The following is a 15,973-nucleotide window of genomic DNA, read 5'->3' as shown; positions in this document are numbered from 1 at the left end:
TAAACTCCTAAAGGACTCCGTTTCTCAAGAAGTGAGAAAACACTCAAGTCAGGAATCTTAAAACTTCATTCCTATTCTCAAAATGTTAATGTAAAATTTTTGATTGCAGAAAAGTAAAATATTAATTGACCCATTTTTGTGCAATTTTTGTGTAAATAAATTCTTTAATGACTTCCAGGTATAAATGTTTTAGAACTACTGGTCTAATCATTGTGTGTGTGTGTGTGTGTGTGTGTGTGTGTGTGTGTGTGTGTGTGTGTGTGTGTGTTACCCCAGGTGATGATCAGAGGGGAGGAGTGGCACTACATTGCCACCCAGGGCCCGTTAGCCAACACCTGTGCCGACTTTTGGCAGATGGTGTGGGAGCAGGGAGTCAACGTCATAGCCATGGTTACTGCTGAGGAGGTAGGCACGCATGGCATCCACAGATGTGCTTTTTATCCCCAGCTGTTAGCTGGGTCCAGTTTTTGTGTGACAAATAGGGCACAATTGTTTCATTGCATTTGTGCTTCACTCACACCTAGTCTCTCATCTCTTCATTCATTCTCTGTTCTAACCAGGAGGGCGGCAGGTCCAAGAGTCACCGCTATTGGCCCAAACTGGGCTCTAAACACAACTCAGCCACTCACGGAAAGTTTAAAGTGACCACAAAGTTTCGTACCGACTCGGGCTGCTATGCCACCACAGGGTTAAAGGTCAAACATCTGCTGTCTGGTCAGGAGAGGACGGTCTGGCACCTACAGTACACTGACTGGCCTGAGCAGGGCTGTCCTGAATATGTTCAGGGGTTCCTCTGTAAGTCTCTTTTCCTCTGCTCTTTCCTCTTCGTCTTGCCTCTTCTTGCTTATCAATAATCTCAAACACTGATAATTCATAATACATTCTATTAGTTTTCCTCAAATGAGTGAATTTCTCTTGAGCCAAATTTGCCCAGTATTGTGTCACATATTAAACTCAAGTGCCTTTGCTCAGCCAGCCACTGCGCCCCCTAGTGGTCATAGTGACAGTGGAAGGAATATCAGGCCAAAATTGTCAAATGTCACTTATAATGTCCACAGTTGCCATTTGACAAAAATATTTTGTGTTTTGTACCAACACTAAAACATGTGCTGTAATGCTGTGCCACTGTTACTTCTTTATAAAGGACAAACTAAATTTGTGACTGATTATCATCAAAAAAAAAGTCAAACTTACAGGTTGCTGTCTTGATCATGGAACCCATGAGAAATTTCACCCATCCTTAAAGTTCTAACTGGGTTTTTAATCTGCGTTCTGCTTTCTTCCCTGATCTTCTCTTTCGCTCATTCTCCCCCTGCAGCCTATCTGGAGGAGATTCAGTCTGTTAGGAGACACACCAATTCCATGTTGGACACATCGAAGAGCCTCAATCCTCCTGTAGTGGTTCACTGTAGTGCCGGGGTGGGTCGCACTGGAGTGGTCATCCTTACTGAACTCATGATCAGCTGCCTGGAGCACAATGAGGTTCGTGGTTGGAATTTTTAGCTCATGGAAATTTTAATCCTGAACATGCACTTTAGATAAATGTGTAAGGGGATATATTGCATCAACAACAGTGGGAAAAGACTCAGAGAGGTCCAATTCCACCCAGGTGCAAGATTATACGAATAACAATAAGAACAACTTTATTTATCCCAGAGGAAATTGTTGAAGCCAATACAGTTTCTGATTTAAAATTAATCAATGACTCTTGTCTCATTTTGTATTTTGGCAGTCATCTCTGTATGACTGAATTTGTTCGTCTGTATGTTTTCATTGCTCAGAAGCTGTTGATGATATTGTTGTTGATAGTCATTACTTGAGTCATTCCCCACTTTCTGGTGTCATTTATAAACTTCTGTTTCATCTCTGGCTCATCCAAATCTGTGGCACTTATATTTCAATAACCAAACACCCATCAAGACTAGCATACCTAATCGACTCCTTAACACTGAGAAGTTCTAGTGATCTGACAGATTCATTTTTCTATGTAAACAAACTGCCTGAGATTGTTGTCGATCAGTAGGTTGTCTTCAGTAAATGGAGAGATCATTGTCAGCTTTTTTACTGTTAATGCTATACATTTGCAGTGACCCCCTTTGCTTCTTTTCACTTCGCCTTTTCCCTGTATTCTGTCTGTGATTGCATTCCAATGTCTTTATCTCTCTTCCACAGCCAGTAGAGGTTCCCACCATGTTGTCAGGCCTGAGGCAGCAGAGGATGCTAATGGTACAGACCATCTCACAATACAAGTTTGTCTACCAGGTCCTCATCCAGTTCCTCAAGAACTCACGCCTTATCTGAACCCAGACTCGTAACTGTTGGCTTTGCATTATGTGGTAGAATGGCAACAGATGACCACAATGGTACTTAATATATGCAGGAGAACTTTAGAAATGCTATTTTATAATTAATATCTAGTGGGAAGAAGGTGCAGAGTAAAAAGTCAGCAGCCCCTGATATCAGAAATCCCTGAGGATTTGTATGCAAACTCACCCCACAGGAGGGAAGGATTAGTGTTTATCAAACGAGAGCCATTTCTCCTCATGTGTTTATTCAAATGTGTGTTTTTTCCCTTAATTTTTAATCCTGGATCAATGTCTGATTATGCGGATCACGCACGTCATGTCTGCGTGTTTCCATGCAGTTTAAGTGAACAAGCAGCCTGTGCTGCCCGCAGACATGGATATGTTTTTGAACTCTCTGTTGGCTTTTGAGATTTTAGTGACAAACGAAATCTCGGTAAAACTTTGAATGAACTGCCTGCCTGTCACGCTTCATCAATATTTCAGCCATTATTAGAAATGGCACTTTGCTGTATGAACAGTAGGTGGCAGCAGTATTATTAGTGTACTCTATACTCTGAAAGAGTATGCCAAACAAAGGTATTCTTTAGGTCACTGTTCTAAAATAGACATTTATTTTGTATTAAGTATTGCTTTATTCAGCAAATATTTACTTCAACATTGTGTCAAATGTTGTTTTTTTAATTTATTTATCTTGAGATTGTGGTCACCTTTACCACTGAACGAAATATTGGACAGGCATGTTAATCCTTACCTGGTCAAGTTTGGTTTTTCACCTTTTGAGCATTTCTTGATTTGTACAATGTTTTTTTTCCATTATTTTTTCAAGTTGCCTCATAAACTCCATGTCTTTTAAAATCTCCCTCATGTAAAAAAAAAGCTTAAAAACACACATGTTCACAATGTACATTTTAATTACTACTTTTTAATTCACCGTTGCTTGTTTGCAGTGTGTCCATCACATCTCATTCACACAGATGATTTCAAATTCTTAATGTTTGTCCAGTGAATTTATGCTTTGCCATTCAAGCAGAATTTGAGGTTTTGATGTTTACATGTGCAGTCAGTAGATAACTGTGTTTTACAACAAACACTGTATATAGTGTAACATTGTGCCTTATTGACATATAAGACAAGGAAAAGCTGCTGGCTGATAATTCTATCCTTGTTTTTCATTCTGAATGGATTTTATTTTATTTCATTTTTTCTTACCTCCAAAGATTTAATCTTTGATTAAATATGATGTTTTGCCATAAGAACAACTTCAACATTTCAAGTAGTTTACCTTACTCTCAGGTAAGAAAACCCTAATGTCTTGGTTTTGTTTTTGTAGATAAATGAAATTAGAGAGATGCAAGTGCTAAACAACTGATTCTGAATCTGTTGCTGTTTTTACGATTACATTCTGAAGAATCTCCATTTGCATGTAACCCTACATATTCTCTTTTATCATTCTGAACCATGATGCAAATCCAGCCATGTCCATGTTAACTTTGTATATACAGTCATGGACATGTAAGAAAACAAATATTCAAATGTTTTATAGTTTCTTTTTGACTTGGTACCCAGAAAATACCGCAACAAAATAAACTATGCATGCGTTTTTATATTTTAATGTACATATATATTCGCAGATAAGTATAAGCTCTTCGCTCTCTTTACATATAGGTGTTTGTTGCACTTCTGTTGTCTTCGTGACAGTATTTTCTCAAACGGCATTCCACTGTTTGTTCATATTTAATCCCCCAAATCCCTTTTTTTAGGCAAAACCCCCAAATCCTTCAAAATATGTGTACATATGTTTTGTATATGCGTTTTCAGTCTATTAAGTCTGTTTTTTTCTCCCCAGACATGTATGAAACTGTCAAACTTGCTTATTATGCAATAAAGCCTTATTTTCTTTAAGACCGGTCGCGATGCAATTGATTTAAGAGTTTTGGTCCCTCTTCAATCTGTTGATATTTTACACAGAGAGGATTTCTCTCCATTCACAAGGGTGCAGAATTTAATTATTGAAGAGGATTTGCACAGTTTGCAGATGAATAAGCTGCTGTATCAAAGCTGCACAATCTGCAGCTTTAATAGGCTGTTTAGCAGATACTTTCTTGTACTGATATACACATTATGTCTTAAAATGGATGTCTGGTTCACTGTTGTGTCACTGGCTAATGCTAAACAGTAAGCCAAGACAAATCAAGTTTTCATTAAGAATTTAATTAATACAATTTACAAAAAGAAAAACATTTGTGTTTTTTTTTATTCTGCATGTCATACAGTACATAACAGGAAAAGATTTACAAGTGTCCAAAATCAATTCCTGCATGAAATACCAGTATAAAAATACAGTTGCATAGTTTTCTTTCAACACCCAATACATTTGAAACTACCAACAGTTACATAAAACTCCTAACCCAAGAACTGTAGGCAGATCCTATTGATCAATGTTTCTACATGTTATCATAAATTTTGTGTCATCTCTTTTTGTAGATCTCTCAAATAGGTGTGCTCTTTGCCGTGAGCCACTTCCATTATGGCCATCGCCTGGAAAAACACAAAAATACACATTTTATGAAATATGTAAAAATCTGTGGGCTTGATTGGTGGGACAAGTTTGCTAAATTTCTTCATTTATATTTCATTGAAGTGATGCTGTGTTATAAACTGGTTTCTTTATGCTTTTGAGGGTTTAAACAGTTTTTTTTTTTTTTTTAACTTTGCCCCTGTATTTATGAATATGAGTCGAATCCTGGAGATCTGCAAAACACATCACCTTCTTCAAGACACTGAGGCCCATGGAATGCCTATCCATGTGATTGTAGAGTCTGCCCATCTTCAGATACAGGGATGAGATGTTCAAGGAGTAGGCAGGATATAGCTTGCTGTATTTGAAAGGAACATTGAATTGGTTAATTTGCTCAAAAGTATTTTGATGGACATATATTGAAAAGAGAAAATTATTTGTAATTCTCTTTGTCCTGTAAAGGGATATGGCCTTATACTGGTTAAAGCCTTGAACTAGAATTGAAGGGATATATATTTAGGTTGCTTGTCAACTTGAGCACCAGAAAAAAAATCATGAACAAGAGACAGTGCTTTTGTGATTTATTGACACTCAAGGATGTCAAAATGGTCAAGGTTGAATGGCATCTTGGGTTTTATGTGCTCATTGTATGGTTAATACGAGTCTTCCCATCCGCTAAATGGACCTCTTAAAAAATACAAAACAACTTCTTTTCGTCTCAGTGCTGACTGGACTTTGGAGATGACTTAATTAATCTGAGACAGCTTTAAAAACCATATAAACTGGATAAAGCATGGATAAAAAGCGCTGAAGGGAAATCACAATGTCCAGATGCAAGTTCATTTTCTTTTTTTCTCTATGTAATTATAGGATGTTGGGGTTATTTCATAATTAAAATTGACACAAGTTATTGAATCGAGAGTGAATATGTGAAGCAACTGGAACAGCAAGGCTGGAAAGCACTTCCTTTGCTGCAAAACCAACACTTTCAAAAGTCCGTCATTATTTTCAAGATAACGTTATGTAGCAAACTTGAAGAAAACAGTACAAATCGTACAGCTATAGGCAAGCTCTCTCAATCAGACAATATCCCCCCCCAAAAAACGAAAAAAGTGAAACTGAAGTTGTTCCAATCCAACGATAACATGGTATGTCGGTATGTCTGACACAGCTCCTCCTACCTGCATCCATTCCCTCTATTCCAGGAAATGAGAAATATGCTGCAATAATGTTGTGGACATTTATATTGAGGGACACTAGCCAAAAAAGGTGAATCAAATATGGATATAAATGGTATTTTGCTTTAAATTGAGCTGTATGCCACTAAACACTGAGTTTAGGTTTGGTGGGGACTATTTTGTTAAATACCCCTGGCTCTTTAACTGTCTGCGTGCAGGTGTTTTCAAGGTACAAGTCGTCACAAGTTTTGACAAAAACTTGGATCCAGGATTAAGGCAGGTCTGTTCAGCTTCTAGGTCAGTATAAACAGTTGTCATTGTAAAAGTGTACATTTTGACATTAGCTTGCAATATTAAGTCTCCTGCAAGTCCGGTTGAAAGTCACTTCTATGTCTCAAAATGATTTTAAGGTAATTTATTAAATCTAGAACCTATACCTAGAATACAAGTTTTTTGTAATAGACATCGAACTTTATTTAAACTAATAATGTGAATGTGAAACTGTAGTCCAAAATACTGGCACTTATTGGCAATTCTGTCAGAGATAAGAATGCATGTTGTTTTTTAATGTACCTGTAAGGTTTTAGGAGCTTCTCGCCATATCTGATGGCTCCATCGATGTCTCCCATGAAGATACAAACACCCATGGCCTGGTAAATCATGTGGAGCATGTAAACATTGGAGTCGTCGAACACAGATCCCATCTCATCCAGACTCTGCTCACACATCTCCAGTAACTCACTAGGGGGTGCCACAGAGTCAAGGCCTTCTCCACACTGGATGGCATCAAACAGACTTTCAAACATTTTCACCGATTAAATTTGTGATGGTCTAATGAGAGACTCCTTTTGAGTTTTAATTTTCAGACTATTCTTTCTTCAGATGAAGCAATCAAATCTTAACTGTAGATTATAAATTACTATAAGGTCGTAAAACAGGAAAAAATCACATTCACCTTATAATCAATGTAAAATATATGCTAAGCTAATGCAAATGCTCTTTCTTGGTTCTCTCTAGGAACTGATAAACAGACAATGCTAGCCAATGACAGTGAAGGATATTTTTAGTGCGTTTGAGGGTCCCAAACTCTCGGATGGTCTTCCTGGCATAGCGCACCATGCCGCTGACGACCTCGGGCTCTACGGGGTCACTCCGCTTACGCAATTTTAGCTTAGACTTGTCCTAGAGCCAAAGACAGAAAGTTGGATCTGCAGGTCAACCAAGCTGTGAGCTGAACTTACATCTGCATTCAAGTGTCTGTCAGTCCCAGCGCAGACATACGATCTTACTTTGGAACTGCATTTACATTCCTTGCAGTCACATGTGAAATAATAGGACTCTCTCAGCCTGCTGTTGCGGTCCTCTGTCGGATAGAGGAGGTCTATGTAGCTGATGAGGACCTGGACACAAACGCATAAACATTATGATCCTAAATTAATAAATGCTTGCTTTTGTTTTGTTTTGTTTTGAAGGAATTTTTCTCAGATAGTTCTCAAACCATTTGACCAAATGAGACTCTTGAAAGAGTTGCAGCATTGACCATAATTCTTACAAAACACACACACACACACACACACACACACACACGAGGATGTCTTCTTAAAAGAGGTATGCATAATACACCCCAAGGACTTCAACCACTTGACCAATCCAGCAAAATGTGTTGAGATTTTTTTTTCACATTTCCCGATGTAAACATAAATAAATCACATTGATCAATTACAAACGGACCGAATGTGATTAGTGAACAAATCAAAATCTTGTTTGAAAGTTAACCCCCCCCTACCCGCAAACTTGATAACAAAGACCCAACCCCCTCTGTTGGCAGCTGTCCCCTCTCCTCACTTCATCTCCAGGCCTCATGTCCTTCACTGCTCTGATCTCGGCCGTCGTCCCGTTATATGTGACGATGACACTTGGGAGACAGCTGTGGTTTATCAGCGCCACGCTGTGAGGACAAACAGGAGCAAAGATCGACAGAGGGATGGAATAAAAATTCAGCCATTCACTTTTTCCTTCATTTACAGAGAAGAGTGTGGAGGGTCCGTCGTTGGCATTATGACATAACAGCAACCCTAATATAAGATTCTATTTATAATACAACTGCACATACAGAGGATTGAGTGTCTTAAGTCTTCAGATGCATGTTGGTGACACTGGTCTTGCCCAGTCAGATGATTTGAAATATCTCAAAAAGAAGCTGACGCAAACATTTTGGTCCCTGACGGCAAGGATAGAGAAGATTTCCCCATTTAACTCTGCAACTAAAGTAAACTGGGAGAATATTTCTTCTCCAAGTACAAAATGTCAACAACTATAGCAGTAGTATGAGGAGTCTATTCTGAATCACAATAATTTTATTCTCATCTGAGCACAAATTTTACATACCTACTTTGTGATTTGGACAATTTTACATTGATCTTAGGGATCCCTGGGATTTTAGCATATTGGAATAAATCTTAACCCCCCCCCCCCCCCCCTCCAAAAAACTGGAAAAAATGTTATTGTCAAAACCAGCAGGAGGGACGTTACCACTGGTTGGGCCAGGAGCCGCTCACTTTAATTAATGACAAGAGGTTGAACACTGCATCAATTTTGTCAATTAAGGGAAAAAAAAATCACAATTTGATTTGCTTTATGTTCATCTGTAGGCATCCTGGACGGATGGTCATGTGTCATAACTCGAACCAGAAATTACCTTGGTGTCAAATACAAAGCTAATGGTCCTGCTGAAGCAGCCTGTTCCCTGGGTAGGACAGATGTGAGGGTTCATCGAGATCAAGTATGAGTGGTCGGTAAGAGAATGCTGATGCAGGAGATGGTAGATATAATCTGACCATGTCAAGGACACCGGAGGGGGTTTTACAGGTCATTCTCTCCGGGGTTTAATGAAGAGATGAGGAGTGTGGGACTGCCTAGAAGTACAACCATCAAGAGAGGGCATTCAGGTGGCTGTGTGAGAATGGGCTCTTTCACTTGATCACACATGCTACTTAAAGACAAGTCCAGTCCTGTTAACCTTGAGGAAACATCAGGTGACCTTGGTACATTACTGGTGATGTGTGTCCAAGTTGCATTGAAGGGTGCCATGTGTGCCAGACTCACTAAAAAAGGGCTTGTATGTGTCTTGCATGAGTTTTCTCCCTTACTCTGGGTAGACGGCAGTGCCCAGTTGGGACAGCTCATCATCTTCGATGGTGAAACCATTACAGGCAACCTGTTATTATAGAAAGAATAGAGATAATAAAAAAAAAAAAATATTTAAAAATTAATTATTAATTTAAAAACGAAATAACGTTTCTATTTAATGGGTTGCAAAATACTCAGTCATAGATTTGAACAAGGACTCACAGGAACACAAATGTGGCACTAATTTATTCTAAAATATTGCACTTTAATATATTTTTTTTGACATTTAGTTACAATGTACAAATATTTCTTTCAGTATACTGGACTGTCTCAGAAAATTAGAATATTGTGATAAAGTTCTCTATCTTCTGTGGTGCAATTAAAAAAACAAAAAATACTTTTTTATGATATTCTAATATTTTGAGATAGGATTTTTGAGTTTTCTTAAGATGTAAGCCTTAATCAGCAATATTAAAATAATAAAAGGCTTGCAATATTTCAGTTGATTTGTAATGAATCTAGAATTTATGACATTTTTGTTTTTGTGATTGCATTACAGAAGATAAAGAACTTTATAACAATATTCTAATTTTCTGAGACAGTCCTGTATATGGATCCCAATCATTGCACAGGTAGACATTAATATGTTCAAGAACATAGCCAGAGGAATCAACAATTGCCTTACTGGGACGGTTAACAAATTAAACTATCCAACCATTGATGGACAAAATATCGCCATCTCCACAATCATTTCAGAGGTATACCTGAGAAAAGACCGAGAGCAAGTGTTTGTGTTCGGGAAAGTCCAGGTGTTTGGAGTAGAAATGATGCAGGGCCGCAATGTCCGACTCGTGCATCTCCCTTCTCTCATTATCTAGATCATCCACATCTACAGACAGAGGGACCTTGTTATTTGAATTGCAATTTTTGTTTGAATTGCAATCTTTGTTTGAATTACAATTTTTGTAAGTTGTTTTGGATAAATGACTGTAACGCAATTGTAATGTAATGTATTTGATGAATCAACCATTGCTTATCAAACATAGTTTTCATTGGTATCTTCTGTCCATTATAACGAATTATGGAAATAAGCTACTCAGTTTGGCTGTTATTAAGTCATAAATGTTGACATCATCACATTGTTTCGCACTTAAAACACAGCACATGCATAGTGTAAGTCATCTAAGATAATAATACCAAGATTAAATTTGTTACCAACAGTTATATAATCAGCCCATGTGTACCAGCTCAAGTGCTCCATCTTATTTAACTTTGTTGTGTTCTCTCAAGTCCAGTTCACCCCTATCTATATGGTATATACATTTGTATGTATATATTTAAAAAAAAAAATAATAAAAAAAAAAAAATATATATATATATATATATATATATATATAGAGAGAGAGAGAGAGAGAGAGAGAGATAAGAGAAAGAGAGAGAGGTGCAAGCTTGTACATGGGTGCTTGTCACTTACGAGACTGCATTTCTTCTAGCAGCAAAATCTTCTCAGACGTACATCTGTCCTTCTGCGTTTTCTGAGGAGGGATATTAATCCTGATTTACAGAAATGTCATCAAACATGTGCATTGTGTTAATTTTAACTCTCAAACCTTCTTTGCAAGGATTCGAGCTACCACGCGGCATATCTCTGATGGACACCACTTCTCCCCAAAGGCAGTCATTGCTGAGCATTCCAGTTTGTGCGCGGCCCAGTCTCCTTTCTAAAATCACAGATGTAGTGTAGTCACATGCTATTTGGAAATAATTCTGCAATACTTAAGGACAATCACATAGCAACAAGAGGCACATAGTGTTGAACCCTAAAACGAGGTGTGTGGAGGAAAGCGACACAACTTCAGAGTATCCCATACCCTTTCTCTTATCCTTTGTATAATTTCACTATATCACTCAACCTTGGGTTTTGCTCATCAAATAAGGGTTGTTTTATTGAAATAACACATGTAAGCGTCACCAGATTCAATTGAAATGTTGTATATCAAATTAGACTCAATGAACAATTGGACCTCCGGAGTAGAATTGCATGTGTGTGTTCATCCAGAAGTAAGTCAATAGAAAAGCAGAAAAAGCGATCAGATAAAAACTCTGCGATAGATGATTATTTATCACTCTTGTAGCAAAAATACAGTTCACCTTAAGCAGGATGCAAGAGGAATGATGTTAAACAAAACACAAAACCCCTTTTCCCTGCTTTATACTATATGACCTGCTAACTTTGATTTGAGCTGCATCGAAATGTTAACATAACAGGCCACTATTTAGCTTGCCAAGGTTTATCATGGCTCCATGCTTCTCGTGTTAATGAGTTACGATACAGCTCCGAGAAGCCGCCGTTGAATAACTTGATTGTGAAAGGAGATTGGATTACAAACTGTAATAGAGCTGAGATACAACTGGCTGGGTGAAGAGTCAGGAACTCAGAACAATTAGAATTCATCCCTTGGGGTATTTTAATATCGGTCCAAATGTCATGTCAGGTTATTTATTCTTTATCATATGTCCCCGTGGACTCAAGTGTCAGACTGACAAAATAACTGACCAATGTTCCAGACATGTGTGACCCTACACTGGACCTCAACATGGAGGCATTCATTTTGCACTGTGCTTTTTTCAGACCATTGATGGTATACAGGACTGTCTCAGAAAATTAGAATATTGTGATAAAATTCTTTATCTTCTGTAATGCAATTACAAAAACAATACATTCTGGATTCATTACAAATCAACTGAAATATTGCAAGCCTTTTATTATTTTAATATTGCTGATTATGGCTTGAATCTTAAGAAAAGTCAAAAATCCTATCTCAAAATATTAGAATATCATGAAAAATAAATTTTTGTTTTTTCAATTGCATTACAAAAGAAAAAGAACTTTATCACAATATTCTAATTTTCTGAGACAGTCTTGTAAATTCAGGTGGAGTCAGAGTTGAGATTGATTCCTACCTGGCACTTTGCATTGCAATAAAAGGCTTTCTTGCACTTCCCACATCTTGCAAGACCATCTTTTCTATAAGCAAAAAAAGAAGAGTTTATTATAGTATGTGATACAGCAATTTAAAAAAAAAAAAACATTGATGAACTTAAGAAATAGCAGGAACCAGAACTTGTTGGCGGTCAAGACCACACATCATCAAGTATCGCCGACTTGAATTTTCAACTACTTGGGCAAGTATCTAGTTGCTTGAGTTTGGAAGTGAATGTTTTAACATCACCCCTCCGCCCCCTCTTAGTCGCAGACAGGAAGAGACAGATGCTGGTGGGCTGTCGTAACTGATAGCAACGTAGGGCTTTAAAACATTCTGTGGTATTAATAGAGCTGACCTTATAAAGGGCCAGCTGTCGCTCCAGTACATTGACTCAGCAAAGTAGTTTAGAAGTTAACCTGCGTGGTTTCGGGCTGATAAGTGTGGGGTGGGTGGTCACAAGTACATCGAGCTGCTTAGCGAGAGATTTAAAGGGAGTCGTGAGAACACTGGTAAAAAGCTGGAAAACATTACATGATACGAAGTGCATCATTTCTTAATTGTTCCATCCCCAAGAGTACACCGTGTAATGGTACCATCAGAAGATACTAGCAAGCAGATTCATCTTGACCATGATCAAAAAAGATGTTCAGTGTATCTTGATCTCCTTATGTTTCAGTTATATTGTAATCTATAACTGTAACTGTTCCGAACCGTGGCGAGATTTCGTTCAAATGGACCAATATTTGAACAGCGTCACAAATCAATCAACTGTGAAAAAAATGAAAAAAATGAAGAAGAAACAAAATAGGAAATTTTCACTTACATACGATGGGCATTAAAGAAACTGTACAGCTTTTGCAACTACCGGTATTCATTTTAGTTTACAGGACTAGTATTGTTTGAGTAAGATCCAACTCCAGCAGCTCTATCAATTTAATGGTAGTGTTGTAAACATTTACAGCTGTCCCACTGAATACTACAGAGTTTGTAAATATACTTCAAATAATGTGTATACATTTAGTTCCAAGTCTTTTTGAATGGAGACCTGATAAGTTTGCTGATATATCCAGCTAATATGGGCAAAACAGAGACGTATCAGAGGGATGTAGATTGGATCGGGTCATCTGGATGGCATGGGTAGGCATAATGTGACCCAATTACATCAATGAAAGTTTTATTTTTACACCGATACAAAAAATAGCACAGTAAATCTAGAGGCAGATGCTTCTATTTTGTTCAAGATTCATCATAAATTCAACACACATCTGCATCGTCACTTCCAAGATAATGCAGATGATTTTCAGACCGCAGTGTCCAACTTATTCTGAAATTCACTTTGATCAGCTGCTGTTGAATTAACTCAGTTCAGTTTTGTTGCCTTGGTCATTAAAAGTCTTTATAAGTTTGAAGTGACACTGGGCTTTTCATGTTTGGTCATTCTAATGACCGTTTATTTTACTAGGTAGAAACTTTCAGTCTATATCGATGCAATATAAATCCCCTGCATTTGGACCGTCACAAATGCAACTACTGTTATATCGTCTTTGAAATCAAGTCTCTGACTTTTGAACTTCCACAGTGATATTTTTCTGTTCAAGGTTTAATATTTAGTTTAAAAAAAAAAAAGTAATTCCTTTCTTTGTAAAACCATCCCGTATTCTAAAATGCTCAACTGCAGCATAAAACTCTTAGGATGGTACAAACCCTATGGATGCTTATTGGATCAGTACTTCAGAGCACAAAACCACATTCTTTCAGAGTTATATTTATGAATTATTGAATGAATGGATGAATGTGTGTGTCTGGTTATCCATATGAGTCTTTCTCAAATTGAATTATTTAGGCGCGATAATTCAGCACAACAAAGCAATTGTTCTGGCACATACATGCAGCGCCGTCTAATAGCTGGACGCATAAATCCGAACATAAGCCTCATCAAAACACATTGACACATAAATCTGCAAATGCATGGATACACCCCGCACACATGGAGGAACAGAAACAAATTCAAACTGGGCCAAAAGTGGATCCGTGTCCACTGGTGCCAGTCTCATTCATCACAGTGGTCAATAATAACCAAGTGGGAGGAGATTCCTTTTTTCGACCTCACTTCTTGGTTGTGGTCAATTGTCACGGACTCAAAATAATTGTCACAAAGCACTCTAATTAAGCACTCAGTCCAAAACCAGTGTCGTAAATTTTTAAAAAACAATACATTAACCTTGAATTTTTAAAAACAATATATTAACCTGGAATTTTTAAAAACAATATATTAACCTGGAATTTTTAAAAACAATAAATTAACCTTGAATTTTTAAAAACATTATATTAACCTGGAATTTTTAAAAACAATAAAATAACCTTGAATTCCCATCTTGATCTTTATTATTTCATTGCCAATCACACCCCTGTGTGTTTCACCCTCAATATCAAGAGATCATGACAAATCATGTCAGATTTTTAAGATATTTATACTGAATAAGAAATAAGCTCACAATGGTAGTTTCAGATAGGTATGACAAGACTTATTGTTATTCACAACTTCCATGATATGAAAAGACAGTCAGGTAAAGGTACTTTAACCCTTGTGTTGTCTTGCGGGTCAAAAGTGACCCACTACCATGTTAAGCTGTAGAAAAAACACCTAAACCTATTTTTTTCCAACTTGAAATTTCATGACTTTTCCTAAAGAGACCCCATAATTAGAAAAAGTGATACTTCTTATTTGTTTATGTTTCCATGTGGGCTGTACACCACTATGGTACAAAAAATTGACTTATTGGTCATTTTTGAGCCTTAGGACAAGGGGGGTAAACACAATGTTAAGATCGCACGAGGGTTAAATAACACAGAAGGCTTATGAACTAGAGAAAAAAAACAAAAAAAAGCAAAACAAATGCAGGATTCAAATTTAACTTGATCATTTTTAACAAATGTTTAATATCATATTCAATCCAGGGAGTCTCAAATGGTGTCACAACGCAATTGGATTCCGAACTATAGCATTAAAAATGAATGCACAGAACCATTTTTAGGTGAAATGTGCCTTTATCTATCTGCGCGTCAGGTCTCTGTGACCACAGTGTGCAGGATGAAGCGTGACCGTGGAGAAGGACAGCCGGCTGACAGATCCCTGCAGGCGTGCAGGTAAAGGCCGGAGCTCCGGCCGCGCCGCAGAGGGACGCACCTTCGGACGTTACCTGGTGAAACAAAACTCGCAGTAGGCGCCTCTTTCCTTCACCGACAGCACGGAGGTAAAGGCCGGGCAGGAGAAGAGCAGCTCCCCGACTCCGACGGCACGGGTTACCCGCAGCCCTCGCCCTTTGCCCGGGCTGTTGAACCTCTCGATCCCGTCGATGCTGCCCGTCATCGCGCCTCCTCCTGCGGGAGATCCCAATCCGGAATGACGGGCCCCGCGGCGGGTTGGCGGGGGAGGTGGGGTGGGACCTCCGGGGCGTCGACCTGGCAACGGTGGGTTTCTGCCCACTCACCAGGCCCGGCTCCATATGGGGGCGCAGCGCAGAGGTGATGGCTGGAAATGCTCAGCTTGAGGATGACATGTTGAAGTGAGAGACAGAGATTGCTCTATTAAAAAAAAAAAAATTTAAATTAAGCATAAATCACAATTATTTATTTGTGTGTGACACACTCACAATGTCATTGTTCAGTTGATCAAAATAGGAAATATACAATTGAAACAGAAGTCCTGGAAGAACAACTGATGAATGTTGGGAACTGGATGAATAGGCTTGTATTCTGTGAAAGATGCAAGTAGATTTATTCCGGTAATATCAGTGCATAGCGGTTTAGTCAGGGAAAACATCCAGTTGACGGTAAAAAGTCCGTTCAATGTGC

At 38.1% G+C, this 15,973-nt stretch overlaps 2 protein-coding genes across 2 annotated transcripts in view; one reads left to right on the top strand and one right to left on the bottom strand.

Annotated features, from left to right (window-relative positions):
- The window catches only part of LOC147222778 (tyrosine-protein phosphatase non-receptor type 14-like), a 38,315-nt gene extending 34,107 nt beyond the window's left edge, over nt 1-4,208 (top strand). The window contains exons 17-20 of the mRNA XM_086167551.1: nt 277-405; nt 561-795; nt 1,319-1,482; nt 2,173-4,208. Of these exons, the coding sequence (XP_086023677.1) occupies nt 277-405; nt 561-795; nt 1,319-1,482; nt 2,173-2,301 (657 nt within the window). The 3' untranslated portion in view covers nt 2,302-4,208. The remainder of the gene's footprint in view (nt 1-276; nt 406-560; nt 796-1,318; nt 1,483-2,172) is intronic.
- A 293-nt stretch (nt 4,209-4,501) lies between these two features.
- On the bottom strand, nt 4,502-15,531 carry LOC147222777 (N-lysine methyltransferase SMYD2-B-like). Its single transcript, XM_086167550.1, has 12 exons — nt 15,319-15,531; nt 12,096-12,159; nt 10,742-10,852; nt 10,606-10,666; nt 9,896-10,020; nt 9,152-9,219; nt 7,848-7,950; nt 7,292-7,402; nt 7,064-7,184; nt 6,576-6,750; nt 5,074-5,182; nt 4,502-4,844 (listed from the first exon to the last, which is right to left on the bottom strand). The coding sequence occupies exons 1-12, from the start codon at nt 15,486-15,488 to the stop codon at nt 4,761-4,763; spliced, it is 1,302 nt and encodes a 433-aa protein (XP_086023676.1). The 5' UTR covers nt 15,489-15,531; the 3' UTR covers nt 4,502-4,760.
- Nucleotides 15,532-15,973: the final 442 nt, after the last annotated feature.

This window comes from Fistularia commersonii, chromosome 20 (genome assembly GCF_037954325.1).
Source record: "Fistularia commersonii isolate RoL2024-O1a breed Wild chromosome 20, RoL_Fcom_v1.0, whole genome shotgun sequence".
NCBI lineage: Eukaryota > Metazoa > Chordata > Actinopteri > Syngnathiformes > Fistulariidae > Fistularia > Fistularia commersonii.
The sequence above is the reverse complement of the archived record's forward strand: the minus strand, read 5'-3'. Positions and strand labels throughout refer to the sequence as shown.

Coding starts and splice junctions, on each gene's coding strand:
- LOC147222777 (XM_086167550.1), bottom strand. CDS start 15,488: ATGACGGGCAGCATCGACGGGATCGAGAGGTTCAACAGCCCGGGCAAA. Junction 10,853..12,095: donor ATTGCAATGCAAAGTGCCAG/GTAGGAATCAAT, acceptor CTGTGATTTTAG/AAAGGAGACTGGGCCGCGCA. Junction 7,951..9,151: donor GGCACTGCCGTCTACCCAGA/GTAAGGGAGAAA, acceptor TTGTCCTCACAG/CGTGGCGCTGATAAACCACA.